We start from the raw sequence: 16,817 nt of genomic DNA, 5'->3' as shown, positions 1-16,817 counted from the left end.
GGATCCCCCACCAGTCATCCTTGTTGCAGTGCAGGCCTGAACTTATATCAAGAGCAGTGTTTGCTGGGAACACTCTATAAGAAAACTTTTTAGAATTTTGTTTTCCCTAAGAAATATTTACCTGTCTTGGATTCTGTCCTGCTGGTTGTGGAGGTGGCTGCATCACGTAGCAATTTTGAGGGGTCAGGTTTACATATGTGGCAATAAGGCATTTGCTGTTCTTAAAACTTCCATGCTTTCACTTCAGAGCTCTTTTGTCTTAAAGAGCATGCTACTTAGCTGAGATTTCTCAGGAATGGTTTACTGCCTTTCCAAAAAGCTCTAAGAGGAAGCATTTCCCCCCCCCTTTCCTTCTGACAAAAATGGGAACAAAGCTGTAATAAGGCCTTTCACATACACATGTTCTTCTATCTAATGAACTTATATGTGCATTATAGATGTTGGAAGGACCTTGTGGTCTTATCATGAACTAAATGCAATAAACTCTCTTTTCTACCCTGACATGAGGCAGGTGCATGCTGCTTTCACAAGAACAAATGGTTTATATCGTGCAAGGAAACATTGTGGGGAGTCAGATTTACTATCACTTTAATTCAGTAATATTCCAATGTGTAGAAAATACACACCTCAGCTAAATGTTGATTCAGGGCTCGGATACAGTGATGCTGATCAGTACTGGAGCAGCATTGAAGATTGTTATTTTTATCTCTATGAAAAGTACTGGTAATTGGGAGAACCCTGCTGTGAATAGGCTGTCTCTCCAGTAGCCATCACTTTTGTCTCTTGGTAGGTTATGGCCTGTGAGTTGCAACACCAGCTCTGCTAAGATGATGTTTAGTTTGGCAAAGAGTTACGATGTGCAAAAGACATTTGCAGAGCCTTCATGCAGAACAGAGGGTGCCAAAAGCCACCAGTCAGTCAGCTTTGGGTTTGTGTTTCTTTGCTAGGTTATTTATTTATTTAGAGCTCAGGCCTAGCAGTTTGTGTTCCTTTAAATCACTGCAACCCACCAAACCAGGCACAGCACGATGTATTCTGAGTCACGGTCCTCCCCCAGAGGAGACGAGACCGAGGAAGCAGAAGCTGTAAGCAGATCTGAAGCGAGCCCCCTGCCGCCGTGGGCGTTGCTGGTAGGTGAAATAACAGCAGGTATTGCTCCTGCTCACGCCAGCGGCCAGCAGCGCCTCCCGCCAGCCGCCTCTGCTGCCTCCCTGGCTCACTCCTCCATGGAAACCAGCCATCCTGCACTCACTGCCCCTCGCCACGGGGCCCCTGGGCACTCCGCCCGCTTCACAGCTGCCGTGGGGAGCTGCTGTTTTCCTCTCTCCCACTATAATAGCATCCTTATGAGGCTTCCCCCAGCCCGTCTCTCTAATCGGAGGTTGCATGTTTCTGCGTGCGGCTTGCGCGGTGATATCTGGGTTCATTTAGTATGCTCCTGGGAGTGCCTCTGAACTCAAAAAAGAAGAAAAAAAAAAAGGAAGGAAAACAGCCTCAGGGAAATCCTAGCCTGGAGCAGGCAGTTGAAGATAAAAACATGCAGTGGTTTTGTATAGGAATATTGCTCTTGATGAACTGCTGTGTGGCGATGTGGGGCAATGACACTGCAGTCATTTGCCTTCTGCTGGGCAATCCTGGGATTGCTCACAAAATAATGGCCAATCCAAATTTTTCAGTGAAAAGCCAACAATAAGGGTGGTCTGTTTAGAGAAAATGCCAGAGACAGCTGACTGTTCTCTACAGCTTTGGACTTGTGACAGAGGGTGTGGGAGTCTCCAAAAGAATCAGGTGTTTAAAGATTGGGTGCATCTTGTTTTACAGAAAATACCCACTTTGTGTTGATGCCAGCTTCACCCATGCTTACATCCTTTATCCTAAAAATGAGGCAGAATTTTATTCCAGATATGTTTCACCCAGTTGTTTCCAAGTTAGGCCCTCATCACCTTTCCCTCCCTGCATATTTCCTTCCTCTGACTTTACAGCCCCAATAACACCAGCCCTCTCCCACCTAGTGTGCCTTGCCTCTACACAGTGGTTTCCAATTGCCTGTAACATATTGTCTCTGTGAACCATTCATGCACAGAAACACAAGTTCCATCATTCCCACCAATCTTTCCCTTACAGGCGTTTCCTCCCCCTTCCTGCCTGACTTCACTAGGATAAAATAGTAGCAAAGTTTTACAAAAACTTTTGTTGTCGTTGCCTCACATGCCATTCTGCACTCTAATTACTCCACAGAGCCAAAGAATCAGTAGGGGGATTAACCTCCTTATATCTGTAACCTCAGTTCTAGTTTCCTTGTCCCCAACACGTGGAACAATGTCAGACACACCATGTCTGCACCCCTGGACCATGTTCACGCTAGCATGACATCTCCCATTTGTCTTCTTTCTGGAGCTGAGCAAATTTACCAAAGCAAATCCTTTGTGTAGTCACATAGGCAGTAGGGTTGCAGGATGGGTGCGATGCCTTTTTTTTCTTTTGGTGACTGCTGCAGTCTGGATTGCACAGAATCTGAATCTAACCTTTCAAGTGAAAACAAATATCTTGCATTTAATTCTAAATTTATCTTCTGCCTAAAAACATAAAGTAAATAATTATAGAGTTGTAGGAGTCTGCTGGCTGATTAGAAATGTGGATTAATGACAATATGGAAAGAAGTGCAGTGATTTGTGACAGTGTGGAAGAAAGTGCAGTGATAGCATTCAAGTTATCAGAGAAAGGATCTCTCATTACTGGAAGATTGTAAGCCTTTATTCACCCATAACTCACTAGTTGGTTACTAGAAATAACACTATTTTAAGACATTATTTTGTCTCCTAGGCAGGATCGATGTGTTTCTGTGTATGTCATTGGTAGTTTCAAATCAATAGTGGGAAGTAAACTTGAAGCCAATCTTGTCTTAATCCTTTTGTGAGAAAAAAAAATCCTTTGGCTCTGATTTAATATGAGTGAAAGGGAGAGAGGGAAAAAATAAACTGAGAATGTGGTATTGACACAGTATTCACTGGAAGAGAAGAATGCTTTCAGATGCTTCCTATGCATGTAGTGAAGGGGATGGAGCAATGGGACCAGTCCTGATGCTTACTGATATATGTCTTTAGTTAAGATTTCACATAAGTGTGGATGCCTTTCCCTGTGCTCGTGGAAGTCTATCATATTCCCAAAGCATTGGGTAACCCAAGTCATTTGTTCCATTCCCAACTTCCCTGGCTAGCAGATCGGTTTTATAATCACAGGGAGGTGACTGAATGCTTTTGAATTGTTGGTGTTAGTATTAGGTGTCATATAAATCACTGCTCTCTGTCCTGGGGAGTAGTTTATTTTCCAGTACTGTGTCTAGATCCCAAAAAAGCTTCCCTTTGATCTGTGGGGAGAAAAGATTGTTCCTTTGCAGCAATGAAAAATACAAGTTTCTGAAGCTATAAACCATTCCACTGCAGTTCTTAAAATGAGGTATGGCAAAACAAGTCATCTGTGCATTTTCTTCTTCTAAGAATAGCCTGGTTGAATTCCTTATATTCTTGGTTACCTGTCAGAGCTCAGGAGGAAAAAAATTATTTGTTGTTCTTATTTGTATGACTAGCACAGTAATGATATAACTACCTGAGGCAGAAATCTCATTGGACTAGGCTGCAAAAATTCAGAATTTAATGAAAGTACTATTCAGTTATTTCAGAACAGTTTAAAATGGCAGTGAAAATACTTTTTTCCCTTTCACTTGGACATACACATTTTGTGTATGTTTGGCAGTTCCAAGCAGATCTTGGTCTGTAATAGTCCTGACAGCACTTATTATGATCTGTCAAGTCAGAAATTTGTGAGCAGCAGATTTACAGAGTAGTGTCTCTAGCTAGCATCTCACAAGTTGCAATGGGTTTAACCTCTTCATTGCTTTGTGAATCATTATTTCTGTGAATCATGCAGCTATTTCATGCAGCTGTTTTCATTATTGTGGCACACACTGGAATCAATGCAATTATCACTAGAAACAGTTATTAATATGAGATGTGCTAAAAAATTGGTGTTCTGTAGGCACATCTGTCAGCTCACTTTTCTTCAGGGACATGAATATGAAAACAAGGCTTTACCTAAAAATGATTAGAGCTTACTTTTCTTATAAATTATGATGTAAAATAACATGTAGGCTCATTCAGAGGCATGGCACATCTAAACAACTGACTTTTTCATAATTCCTAGATGCTCAGCCAGATCACTTAACTGTAAGGGCATGCTAATAATGGGACTGAATAAAATCGTCTAACATGAGCATACCAAACACTGTGTTTATGCATTCATCAGAAAAGCCTAAATATACAATTTAGCTTTCTAATTCAAAGAACTGAATCCAAATTTCAATCTTTCATGGTTTTGTTAGGTAGAAATTTTGGAAGTTTCACTTTTCTAATAAAATGCAATGCCCAAAAGCAAACAAACAATAAAGAAAATAAGAAGGTAGCAATGAAATGGTGAAAGTCACTTATGTCAATACACAAAGAAAAATGAAAGCAAGCTAGTAGGAAGGGTGCTATAAATATGGGAAAGTGAGGTCCAGAAAACCTCACTTTTTTTTATATGTCAGGTCGAGAAAACAAAAAACTTCTAGCTTCTATTTATATTTTATTTTCCTTTGTTCATGTACGTAACAGAATAAATGTGAAGGGATACTTTTAACTAAACAAGAAATTTTACTGTTTGAGTGCTGAGCCAACATTTGGACTTGCTGAAGGAACAGCAAGTATTACATAAGTACTACATAGGTATTAGCCAAGCTTGGCAAAATTGCAGAGCTTTTGCATATAGAGCGCTTAATTGTTGAACATTTTTCACAGGCAAATCTCCTTCTCTGTGAAAAATGTTCATGGGGAAATTTGGCTGAATTTGCTACTGGAAACAAGTGGAATTCACGGACACACTGGATGGATTTTCTAGGTCTATCAGGTTTGGAACAAGGTTAGCAAGGAGGAGAAGTATGCAGTTGAAATGTAGAGAAGCTGTGCTCATATTGCCTGCTGCTTTGTGCTAGCTGATTTATTTGTTGGTCACTTATATGACTAAGGAACTCCATTTCTCTTGGTATTAAAAAGGCATGAACCTGGTGCATTGACTCCCCTTCCATTTAGAAATTAGGCTGGAATGTCCCTGGAGTTGACTGGAGACAAGGAGAGGGACAACACAAGCAGGGACAGTGGCAGGCTTGCACTACCTGGAATCCCATGTGGCCATTCATACCTTGGGCAGGAGAGACCTCAACACAGTGGTTTCAGCTGGTGAAGGAGCCTGGAGATCTTTCCAGCAGTGCAGCTGGCCACACCTTTATTTGTTTTTGTCTCAGCTATAGGAGATAGGAAGATACGAAGCTGTAATGTTGTTTTTACAGTTTTATGCATTTATCAGATGAACTGAGCAATGATTCCAGACTCTTCTGTTTGTTTTTAAAAAAATTTGCTCTGCCACTTTTCCTGTTTTTCTACCCATTTAAAGAGTCTTTTCTTATTCATCATTAATATGTAGGACTTGAGATCTTTGATTTCTATGTTTTCCTAGGGGAAAAAAGCTGTCTGATAGAATCCTGTCTTTGTTTTCCTCCTGTAGAACCAGCAGTTTGCCAATATATTAAGTTAATTTTCATTTAGTATATGCCATTTAATGTAATTAAGGGAAGCAGCACCCAAATGTATGTTCCTAATCATGGGTAACTCTCATATTGTTTTTCATTAGAATTTACAAGCATATTATTTGACATGTTAATTATTACGTTAGTATATGACTAAGGATACAAAATGAGGATATCTCCTCATTTCCCCCCTCCCCTCACTAAACATTTTGTTTGAGAAGATCAGTACATTTTGTCTGTGCAAAGCCCTGATTAAATGCCACCCACAAATGATTTTGTGCATGTTTTATTTTGCCAAAGGAAGTTGTCAGACACTGGGGGAAATAATGTAATATTGTCTGACCTAAGACTTCAATTAACTAACAAGAAAGTTTACCAAAACTGTCATATTAACTTTGTATATCGTTTTACTGGGGCAGAAACATTGTCACACAGCACTTATTTCTTACTGTGTCTACCTCAAGGCACAAGGCACAAACAGGAAAATAATTTTAATTCTTATTTCTGATGCAGATAGTTTTCTGCAAATATTTAATTCGAGGAAGAGGTTTCCTGTCTATCAGTCATTCCTGTTTCAGCCTAGTATTACCCAGGCAAATGATATTTGACCTGTGTGTTTAGATTAGGATTGTTTTGAATTGAACCCTTGAATTTTGTGTGGCCTCTGATTTTAATCCTGAAAGAGGACAGTGAGCTTCTTCCACTTTGTCTTTTATCAAAATGAAGAAATTATGGACAGTTTTTGCATGTATTTTGATGATTATTCTAAACCCACTTGCATTTCCAGTTAGTAAAGGACGGCTGTTCACTTCCCTTTCTGTTGCTATTAATTTTATCTTCAACTTCCTCAGGCCAGTCCTTAAGGAAGATTTCCTTTCAGTCAGCTGCTTCCTAAGCCATAATTTTAGAAAGACATAATTTCTCCCATATTTTACCCTCTGTTTTCTTATTTCCATTTAAGTGAACTTCTAATCAAATCTCATTTCTTCTTTTCCTTTAGCCTTCATTTTCTGTTGAAATACAATATCCATCATACCTTCTTTGTGTCTTCTTCAGACTTGTCCCCATTTTTATTTATTTTGTTGCAAGCCATCCTCCAGATGCCACCCTCCTCATGCTGATACTCCCTACTGGAAGCTTTGTTCCTGCTCTGGTCACTTTTCCATATTTATAACACCATTCCTACTAGCTTGCTTTCATTTTCCTTTGTATACTCCAATCTGTTCCCATTCCTTGTAAAATCATCTTCTTGACCATTCCTTTGGCCATATTACCCTTCAGTAGAATTTTGTGACAGCTCTTTGTCTTTTTCTCAATTAAGTTCAAGATGGGTCTTGCTCCCAGCCAAAGCCTCTGCCACTGTTACTGGGTTTAATTAGAAAATAAATAGTAATGTTAAAAGAGAACTGGAGGCCTCCATGGGTATCTGGTGATTCTTCATCAGGATCTGTATATCCAGGAGAAAAATAATCAGTGCAGCTACCGGAACTCTGGGAGCTTTTGGAAAGGACCAAGTCAAACTGTGGCCACAGACCCTTCCTGTAGAGGTGGAGTAGCTCAGGGATGTAATATGACAGGGTTCAGCAATAAGTGGTCCATTTCCTCTGAACATGATTTACAACGTGCTCACATGCAATAGCACCAAAAAAAAGCTGAGAATCTCTTGCAGGGAACTGAACTTTTTTACATCAGATGGAGGCACTCCTCAGATCCCTTCCTTGTTTTTTCTCAGCCTCCCTTTCACAACCTGTTTCACAGTGCTCATTAGTCTTGTGCTCACAACCCTGGTGCTCTTATTCCATCTTTCTCACAAGAATGCAAAGACTCCTCTATCTCCTCTTCCATAGTCTTGAATTAAGAGTAGTCTCAGCCCATCAGTTCCCAGGAACTGTGTGGTTTCAGTCTGTTTTCCCACACCTGGGATTCATTAGCCAAGGGAAAATAAAAATCAGAAAAATCAAGTTCTCTGAAATGTAAAACAGTTGTGACCACTCAATCTTCAGCCTTTTCTTTCTTTACTACTTGACCTTCTGGATCTTGGAATCCAGTGCAAGGTCAATTCTCTTCTCTCTTTTCCTCACCAGAGGGCAGGCAATTATTTGGGTCCTGAGGCTCTGAACAAGATTTCACTTTGATGTATTGCTACAGCATCAGGTTTTCTGACTCCTGCTGTGGACCTGTTAAACACCTTGAGTGGAACTGCTGTCTTGTCTCCTATCTCTCAGCACCATCGTCACATCTGCTAGGTGTGCTCATTTGTTCTGCAAAATGATAGTCACTGCTGAACTGGATACTGATACTGATCCTGCATGGAAACAGACTGCTCAACTTGATCAAAACCATTGCATTATTTCAAGTCTGTTTTCTGCAGACTGAAAAATATCTTGATTCATACTGGAAATTACAATCACAAGCAAAAAGGAAATAAGTAAGAAAAGAAAGAAAGAAAAGCAAGCCAAAACCACAGCAACACAAACTTTTTTGTAATGGGTTTTAAATTCTGCAGAAAAATGAAGAGATAAAATGTATCAGAGCTTATATCTGCTAAATCCTCTGACAGCTGCTTTCTCATCCTGCTTCCTGAAAATGAATCAACTTAATTATTCCTGTGGCTACGTACATCCAGACAGCTTAGAGTTGCCTCTTTATCGCTGGCTACAGTAACTGTCCTTGTGTTCTGGAATAGCTAAGAAGATTGAAAACTGGGGGGTTTTTGTAATACCAGAGTACACAGACTGTAATAGAAGTAATGGTCTGGAATTTTGGAGTCTCTTGTCAATGGTTAGATTGTGCCAGCACTGAGTTTAAATTTGCTTGTGTAGGAGAGCATGTTTAGATTAATATTCTAAAGTAATGTGGAGTGAGTGTTTGGTACAGGCTGTGACTGAGAGACTGGTGTAGTGAATTCACAGACCGCAATATGTGGAGATTGGGGTGGGGGATGGGGGGAATCACCATTAAATTATCTTCCAAGGACCTTGAAGCCTCTCAGGATGACTCTTCTGAGTACTCTGAAAACATAACCATCGATCTAGTTGTAACAATATATCCTTTGGAACAGTCTGAAAAATGTCTCAAATTATCTGGTGCACACATTAAACATGTAAAGTTTTCATTAAAGGAGTTGACAGGCTGATGGTAAACTGAAGTTGTTTCCTTTCCCTTCAGAATTAAATTTTCTTTACAGCCTCCTTTGTCAGTAAACACTGTTCATTAAGAGTGATTTGGCTATTTCATTCTACACCCTTGTTTTTGCCTGCCTTGTGGATTTAACTGAAGGAAATCTCTTTGTGACACTGAAATGATCAAGCTGGATCTCAATCACTAAATGATGTTTCTATCTGCATTCTTTAACTTGTATTAACCAAGCTACTTTTTTTCAGGAACATTTAGATAGGAAGGAAGCTAAGTATGATTTTTTCACAAATAATTTGCAAAGAGATGTCTTTCCTCCAGTTCCCTGGTTGTTGGATGATTTTGACATGGTCACATGAAAAAGCTAGTGAATGAGGGCCTAAAACTACTCACATCTCAGGTTCTTCAAGTCTGGTTGTAGAGAGGAGTCTCCAGATGAAGGGCAGTTCAGTGGCTGCTCTTTCATCATGTGCTGCAGTGAGGTGGGGGAATCACACCTTGCAGTACTTGATAATGTTGAGCCAAATCAGGAAAGCACTGAACTAAGCACATCATTGTAATGTGGGTTATTTATATCTAAATCTTTTCTGTGCAGAAGGAAGGTGAACTGTCAAGATTAATAGGTCAGCATTACATGCTGACACACCCAAGCCCCTGAGTCAACCATCCAAGCAGCAATCAGTGTAACAACTCCCCCAAAATACAAGAGGTACAACTTAAACGCTTCTCTGATGGCATCCAGACATGTTCTTGCTGCTGTCATTGCACATCAAAGGATGTGCTTATCCAAGTGAAACACTGATATTGTGAGGAAAGTATGAGAAGGGTTCATCTCCTCTCTGGTGCTCTACAGATCAGAGAATCATGGTGTGATCTGGGGCCTTAAAGATCATCTAGTTCGAGCCCTACCACCATGGACAGGGACACTTTCCCCTTAACCAGGTTACTCAAAGCCCACCCAGCCTGGCCTTGAACACTTCCAGGTGTGAGGCATCCACAACTTCTCTGGGCAATCTGTTACTCTCACAGTAAGAATTTCTTTCTCACACCTAATCTAAACCTACCCTTTTTCAGTGCAAAACCACTACCACTTGGGTAACACCCCAGATGGGTTGTTGTGAACATCTGGGCCTTCAGGCTGTTCTGGAGGAGGTTTCTGAAAAGATTGATGCTGTGAGTTTGTAGAAGGAGTTTATCTGATGAGTGGAAGGCTCAGACTTAAATTTCCAGAATCCTGCAGGCTAATGGTGGGTGTCTGAGAGGGCTGCCTGGCTTCTCTAGTCAGTACCAAGAGCAAGCTTTGCATCAGTATGGGGTAAGTAGAGTAGAGTAGAGAGGTTTGTGTTTTCTGTAGCTGCAAGCAAGCTGCTGAAATAAGACCAGTGAGAAGCTTGCTGTAAAGTTTGGCCCTGATAAACAGCTCCTTTTGGTTTTAAGAATTTCTCACTCCTTTTATTTTGACCCCTTGTTGTAGAGCCCAAGTTCAGACCTCTGCTCCATCCAGGAAGAATAAACTTTATTTACACAGGCAAAAGTTGTGATGGCAAGATAGAGGAGAGCAGGTAAATGTTGGAAAAGCAAAGTAGTCAGAATATGATATGACAAAGATGAGGTCAAATAAGCAAAATACATAACAAACTAGACTAAAACAGCTTAATGAAAAACATGTCATGACAGGATACTAGCTGTAGAAATATGTTAAACGGATCCAAAATTTGGGGAATAAAGTCCTATGCGTTTAATTGAAAAAAAAGTTGTTTTCTTCCTACTGTCTTTCTCTTCATGTCTTCAGTGAGTTTACCACTCTTAGTTGCCACTCAAAACTTGGATTCTCTTACCCATACAAGATAAAAAGCACATGATTTAAAGCAAATGCATCCTCTGAAACACTCATTTCTCTGTAAGAGTGCAAAACATAATGCAATTAAAACAACTGTCTACAGTGTCTATGTGCAATCACATTGAGTGGAGAATACATTTAATTTCATTGTAAGGTCAGATACATGAGGAGGAAAGGTTGATGCTGTCTCTCAGAGAGCAGTAATCAAAGGCTGGCAACTGCCTTTGCAGACAGTCCTTGGCAGTGATTCCCAAATGCTCAGGAGACTCGCTAGAAGCAGCAGCTTTGACACTTTGGCCAGCTAGTTAAATGGTGTTGGCTATAAACATTACAAGACAAGAGATTGTCCCCTGCTGGCCCAGGGGCAAAGGCTTCCTATTTCTCTCTTAGGAGCAAGGGCAGCCTCTAGACCAAGGGGCTCTTTCTTGATACCCTGTGAATGACCTTCCACACAACAGCAAAGAAGAGGAATTTTCATTGTTTGCATGTTAACTCTAAAAACGAATTACAGAGAAGGGTGTTGCAAATAAGGCTAAGTGACAGAACTCCAAATCTGCTAAATTTGAACCTCCTTTTCGGAGTTTAGCCAAGAATGAGTACTGCTTCATGTAGATGGTTGAGAGATCAGACTGGAAAGATCTCCATGCATGCAATTCCCTAAAATGCAGTATTTATTAAATTGTTTGTCCATTTGTTCTATGAGAAAAAGTACTTGTAAGAGACAGCTTCCCTATTGTGAGACCCTGGATTTAGGAAACTAAATCAATATGTAAGCAACAAAAAAGCAGATCTATAGAAATTTGAACAAACTAATGAAACTGAAATTACATGCATGAATAAGTTATTGCAGCATTATATTTATATTTTAAAATAGTTAGCAGTGATAGGTAGTCATTATCAAGAGGGCAGAAAGTGGAAAACAGAACTTATTTTTAAACATACAACTTGGGACTAGAATTATCCGTTTCACTCTTTCCTGCTCTTATTTTGAGGATGTTTCCTTTGTGGACACGTTCTTCATTACATAAGCCCTTTTAGTTGTTAAACCAAAACCCAGTGAAATCAGTAGAATTATGCCACTCACCTTGCTGGTGCTTCAACATTCAGGTGGTTTGCGTTTTACAGTGGTTTGTCATGGACTAGTGAGTACACTGTGAATACAGGAGAGGAGGTGTTAATTCCTCTGAGCAGTCAGGTGCCAGTCAGGAGTTCATCTTTCAATGGGGAAGTAGCTAATTCTCGCTGGTAGACCAGCTAAGTAATTCTTCAGGACTTTAGTTGCTTAGTTTCACCAGCTGAACACAGCTGAAAAGAGTGCTTAGATCATATCTGAGAAAGAAGATACATCTCAGGAAGCAAAAACAGAAAACAGTGAAGGCAATGAGTTAGAAGATTGAGGCAACAACACATGTGAAACAATTAAATATTTATATGAAAATAGAAGGGTTTGGAATTATTAGGGAACCTCTGAGGGGCTGAGTTTCTGTTTTAAGATGCATGGTGAAGATGAAAGAATACAGGAAAATTACCAGCACAGTAAAAAGTTTGCCTTCTGTTTGTGTAACCGTTGATTTCTGTCATTACCATTTTGATACTGGGGGCTGTTACCATTTCCTACTGGTCTTTAGTTTTGGCATTTGGGTGAGATGGACCTTTCTGAGTATGATAAAGTGTTCTTTCAGCAAATTTAAGCACATAATCAGATAAATATTTTGAAATATGTGACTTGCACCATCACCAAGGAAATTAGTCTAGGATTACAGAGAGAGAGAGAGTAATCTCTCATATGTATTTATCTGAACTAGATCCAAGCAATTCTCCTTAGTTAACTGTGTCTCAGCAGTTTTGTCCTGAAAAAATACTTATTATGCAGAATAGATGGCTGTTGCCTAGCCATCCTTCATTCCCATTTTTTGGTTTGCATTGTTTATGGCATTTATTCAAAACCAATCCTGTAATATCCTTGGCAAAGTGATCTCTCTCCTTCCCTGACTAATGGTCTTTTTTAGTGAGTTCTCTTTCCTTCACTGCATATGGCCACAACGTGCCTGCAGTGTAAGGCTCTCACAGAATCTCAGAGGGGTTGAGGTTGGAAGCTACCTCTGAAAATCATTTGGTCAGCCTTCCCTCAAGCAGGGCCACGCAGAGACAGTTGCCTAGGACCATGTCCACACAGTTTTTAGTGTCTCCAAGGATGGAGAATCCATCACCTCCCCGGGCAACCTTTTTCACTGTGAGAGTGACCAGTTTGGTCACTCTCACAGTGAAAAAGTGTTTCCTGGTGTTCAAAGGGGTTTAAAGGGTGTTTAAAGTGTTTCCCATGTTCCAGTGTGTGCCCATTGCCTCTGGGTGTAAGGGATAAAAGGAAGCAATGGGCCAGTTAGCAGCTCCCCAAAACCCTCAAAAAACCCAGTTTTGTCGCAGAGCAGATGAGCTTTTGATGTAGGCTGTCAGAAGTTGGCTTATTTTCTGGTTATGTTGCTGAAAAGTTGTCTAAGAGACCACATGGCTAATCATGTTCTGTACCTAGAAACCTTAGTGTGACCCAGAATAAGATTTGAAACAAAAACACAGAAAGTGTTAACACAGCTTCTTTTTCTTTCCTTGTTAACTTGCAGGTAATGCAGGTAGTGAAAGAACAGATAATGAGAGCACTCACTACCAAGCCTAGCTCTCTGGATCAATTTAAGAGCAAACTTCAGAATCTCAGTTACACAGAAATACTGAAAATACGCCAGTCTGAAAGAATGAACCAGGAAGATTTCCAGTCTCGTCCAATTCTGTAAGTATTGTCTTCTCTCCCCACTCATTTTTTTCATGGAAGGATTAACAAGGGAGAATGACATTTGTGAGCTCTTCTGGGGAATCCCAGGGAGAAAAGCTATCCAGGGATCTGTGCTCAAAGGCAGTAGTGAGGCATCTGCTTAAAGTATATGTTTTCTTCTGCTGGGAATCATAACTTTTCTCTGAGTTCAGTGAAACCAGATTCAGCAAATCCCAGCAGGATTTCACTTGGCTTATTTATATGAAACAGTGCTTTGACATTTCCTAGCTCTGCATGATTGTGAGCCTGATTTTAGTGCTAGTAGTCTTTCAAAATAAAATCCAACTAATCAAACACCACAACTTTGTCTTCTGTTCAACGCCTCTCTGAGCAAGACAAGGAGAAGCCCAGAGGAAGAGGAGCCAATACACACTAACTTTCCAAAAGAATTGTCCTTGTATATAACATTATTATAAATTGGTGTTAATGACAAGCATTCATTTACTTATTTGTAAACAGCAACATTCTGGCAGCTAGCCAGTCCTTTGCTCATTGTTTACTGCAAAGTATGGAAGGCTAATATTGCCTCCATAGCTCCTTGTGATTTCTCAGAATACTCTTTGTTCTGTCATATGAGGAGTGGAGGCCGCACTTGGCTCTGGACCAAGTCTGGGCTTGTGGCTGAACTGATGGCACAGGACAGATGCAGACTATGTGCTGTGCAAATGTTGTACTGAGAATAGCAGGAACCTTTTGAGATCAGCTGAGAAATGGTGAGGACTCCAGAAGCATCAGCTGAAATGTCATGAAATCCTGACTGTTGCAAGTGGAATAGCTCATGATACTCTAAATCTGCTTTTCCAAGGCAAAAGTATAGAAATGGATTTGGACCAGAGCATTCCAGGATTCAGAAGCAGGATATAAATTTGGATTTGTTTCTAAAGGATACAGATATCTAAGTACAATCTCTGGGGACAGGGCAGGGCAACAGTGGAAGTGTAAGCGAAATAGAATTACAAACTAAATTTTAACCATACCAGTGTAAATCAAAGGGGGACTGCTTCTTTTATGTTTCCTGTGTGTTTGAAAATACAACCTAATGCCCAATTTGAACTGATGCCACTCATAGTAATGCCTCAATTAAAAATCTACAAATGTCCCAGTTAGTTTTGAATTGTTACACTGCTCAGAGAGCCCCTGCAAATCCTCTGCAACATTTAGCAGTTCCAGGCTGCTCAGAACTGCAAAGCTTATCACCAAAGCTTCTCATCTTCCGTGTTTTTCCTATGACTCAACAGTCTAAGTATGATACAGGTCCATTACTTACATTCTCTTGCACCATCACCTAGCATTGAAAGACTTACCAATGCCCTGTGCAATTCATTTCCAGTGTCATTCTGGCTAGTTGCTGCCACAGTGCAGTCTCCTTCCCAATCATGGAGCAAGTGAAACAGCCAACAGAAATAGTTAAAAGCAACTGGAGTGTTACCAGAGAATCATTTCAAATTCAGGATAAAGGCTAAGCCTAAAGGCTATAAAGGCTAAGTAAATCGATAAGGTGTTTAAGCAATCACAACTGCATTTGCAGAGATTTAACTCCATGCATTTGCATTTTGATTACATCCATGATCACTTGTTCTTGACTGTGAAAAGAAACAGTCCTTTCATTTTGTGCTTTGATTTGATTCCCTGTACTGAACTCTGTCAAATTGCATAGATGGCACAGCTGATAGAAGTACAGAATCATGGCCCCATTGTAGGGAAAGAGACTGTGAGTGAAAAGAGCAATCGTGGCTGTGCTGTATATTTTAAAGCCCTGCAGATATGCTAAAAGAGATTGTGCACAGTGGTGCCTGTAACATCAGCAGACCTTGTTTAATTCTGCTTGAGAATATGGCAATCAGGGAATGGCTTTTCCTTCCTTGAACATGATAGAAGTCTTTCTATTCATTGTATGAAGCACTGTAGTTTTAAGCATTCAAGCTGCTGGATAAGAGAAGCTTCAGTGAAGTTGTGTTTGAATGTAAACTGGAATGTGTTGCCTTAGATCCTCATAACTACAACAAACTTGTTTTGCAAGGATTAGTTGTTTCTTTTATATGAGCATGTTTGTGTCATGTGAAGTAAAGCTTTATCAGTACCTACTTTTGATTAGGAAGAATAAAAAGTCCTTCAAAATAGATTCAGGGATTTGGGATTGTCATTGATCACTCAAACTGCCATTCCCTAATGAAATTATAAAGTATTTCACTTTTATTTTGAATGGCTGTAGAAGAAGTTGTCTAGGAATCCTGTGGACATATAGAGGACCAGAGATTGCCTAGACAAGTTAAAAGGCAACAGAGATGGGTTAATGCTAGATAAAAATTTGGCATCCAATTAGGGACTTGCTGGTTAAAGGGGAGTTAATGGCAACTAGGGAATCATTACTAAGTAACATCTGTGTGAAATCAGCAACACACAGGGAAAGAGAGGAAGGTGTCTGCATGCTTTTCTGCTTTTTATCTTACATATTTCTCTGCAATGTTAGAAAGAGTCACTAGTGCTCTGAATGCATGATCAGGAGAGGGAGCATAGCTAGATGCTAGAACGATAAAAGGACAAAACACATGAAACTAGTTCTGGGACTACTCTCCCATTGTATTGTAATAATTTAAATGTCTGTAATGTGCCCCATCCTGGAAAGAAAACCACTATCAAGTGAGTCTTAACTATAAGCTGGAAAGGTAAAAGCTAAAGACAGTTTAACTGGTGCTGAAGAAGCATTTGTGTAATGTGAAAAACTTGAAAATAATTTCTAATGATTTTCAGATGTTTTAAAAACAAGTGACTGCTGTAAGTATTGCCTCCAGTGTTAAGACCAATGAGATCACAAAATTAGCAATCATAGATATTAATGTGGGCTTCCCTCTACCCCTCTGTCTCACCAGTACCCAAACGTTTTACATTCTTAGGGCCAGAGAGACAGTAGGAAACTAATGGCAGTTTTTAAGGTCACTGTCTCCTTAGACTTAAGTCTGTTCTCTCTCTGCACAAAGCACAAACTGTTAAGCAAATGTCATCTGAGGGACAATAAATAAATATTCACAAAATGTATTTGCATTTATGATCTTCCCTTAGCTGATTGTTACTGATGGATTTTAAAATTAGGCAGGAGGGCGTATTTCTTGCATGATTTTTTCCTAACCCTCCTGTCTTTAGGCACTGATGGTGAGGAACAGAACTTTATTGCATTCAGATGGCTTTCAGAAGGAAATATAGTTGGTTTGATTGTTCTGACCCATTTCTGTCACCTCAAAATGGTGCAACAGAAACCTTGACAGTGAAGAGCACTGAGCGGCAGGATCACCTTGCAAAAATATATCTGGAGTCGTGATGTCAGAAAAATGGCTGAGAACCATACAAGTCAGAGTAACCTTGTGTTAGCATGAGCTGCTGAAGACAGTAAGTGCAGTAAGTCA

At 40.0% G+C, this 16,817-nt stretch overlaps 1 protein-coding gene across 9 annotated transcripts in view; it reads left to right on the top strand.

The window, feature by feature from the left end:
• The window catches only part of ELMO1 (engulfment and cell motility 1), a 300,321-nt gene that overhangs the window by 258,093 nt on the left and 25,411 nt on the right, over positions 1-16,817 (top strand). For all 9 annotated transcript variants that reach the window (XM_064418260.1, XM_064418282.1, XM_064418276.1 and 6 more), the window contains one exon: positions 13,211-13,374. In XM_064418260.1, the coding sequence (XP_064274330.1) occupies positions 13,211-13,374 (164 nt within the window). The remainder of the gene's footprint in view (positions 1-13,210; positions 13,375-16,817) is intronic.

The sequence above is a fragment of the Passer domesticus genome, chromosome 1 (genome assembly GCF_036417665.1).
Source record: "Passer domesticus isolate bPasDom1 chromosome 1, bPasDom1.hap1, whole genome shotgun sequence".
NCBI lineage: Eukaryota > Metazoa > Chordata > Aves > Passeriformes > Passeridae > Passer > Passer domesticus.
Note: the sequence above shows the minus strand (reverse complement) of the source record. Positions and strands in the feature narration are given on the sequence as shown.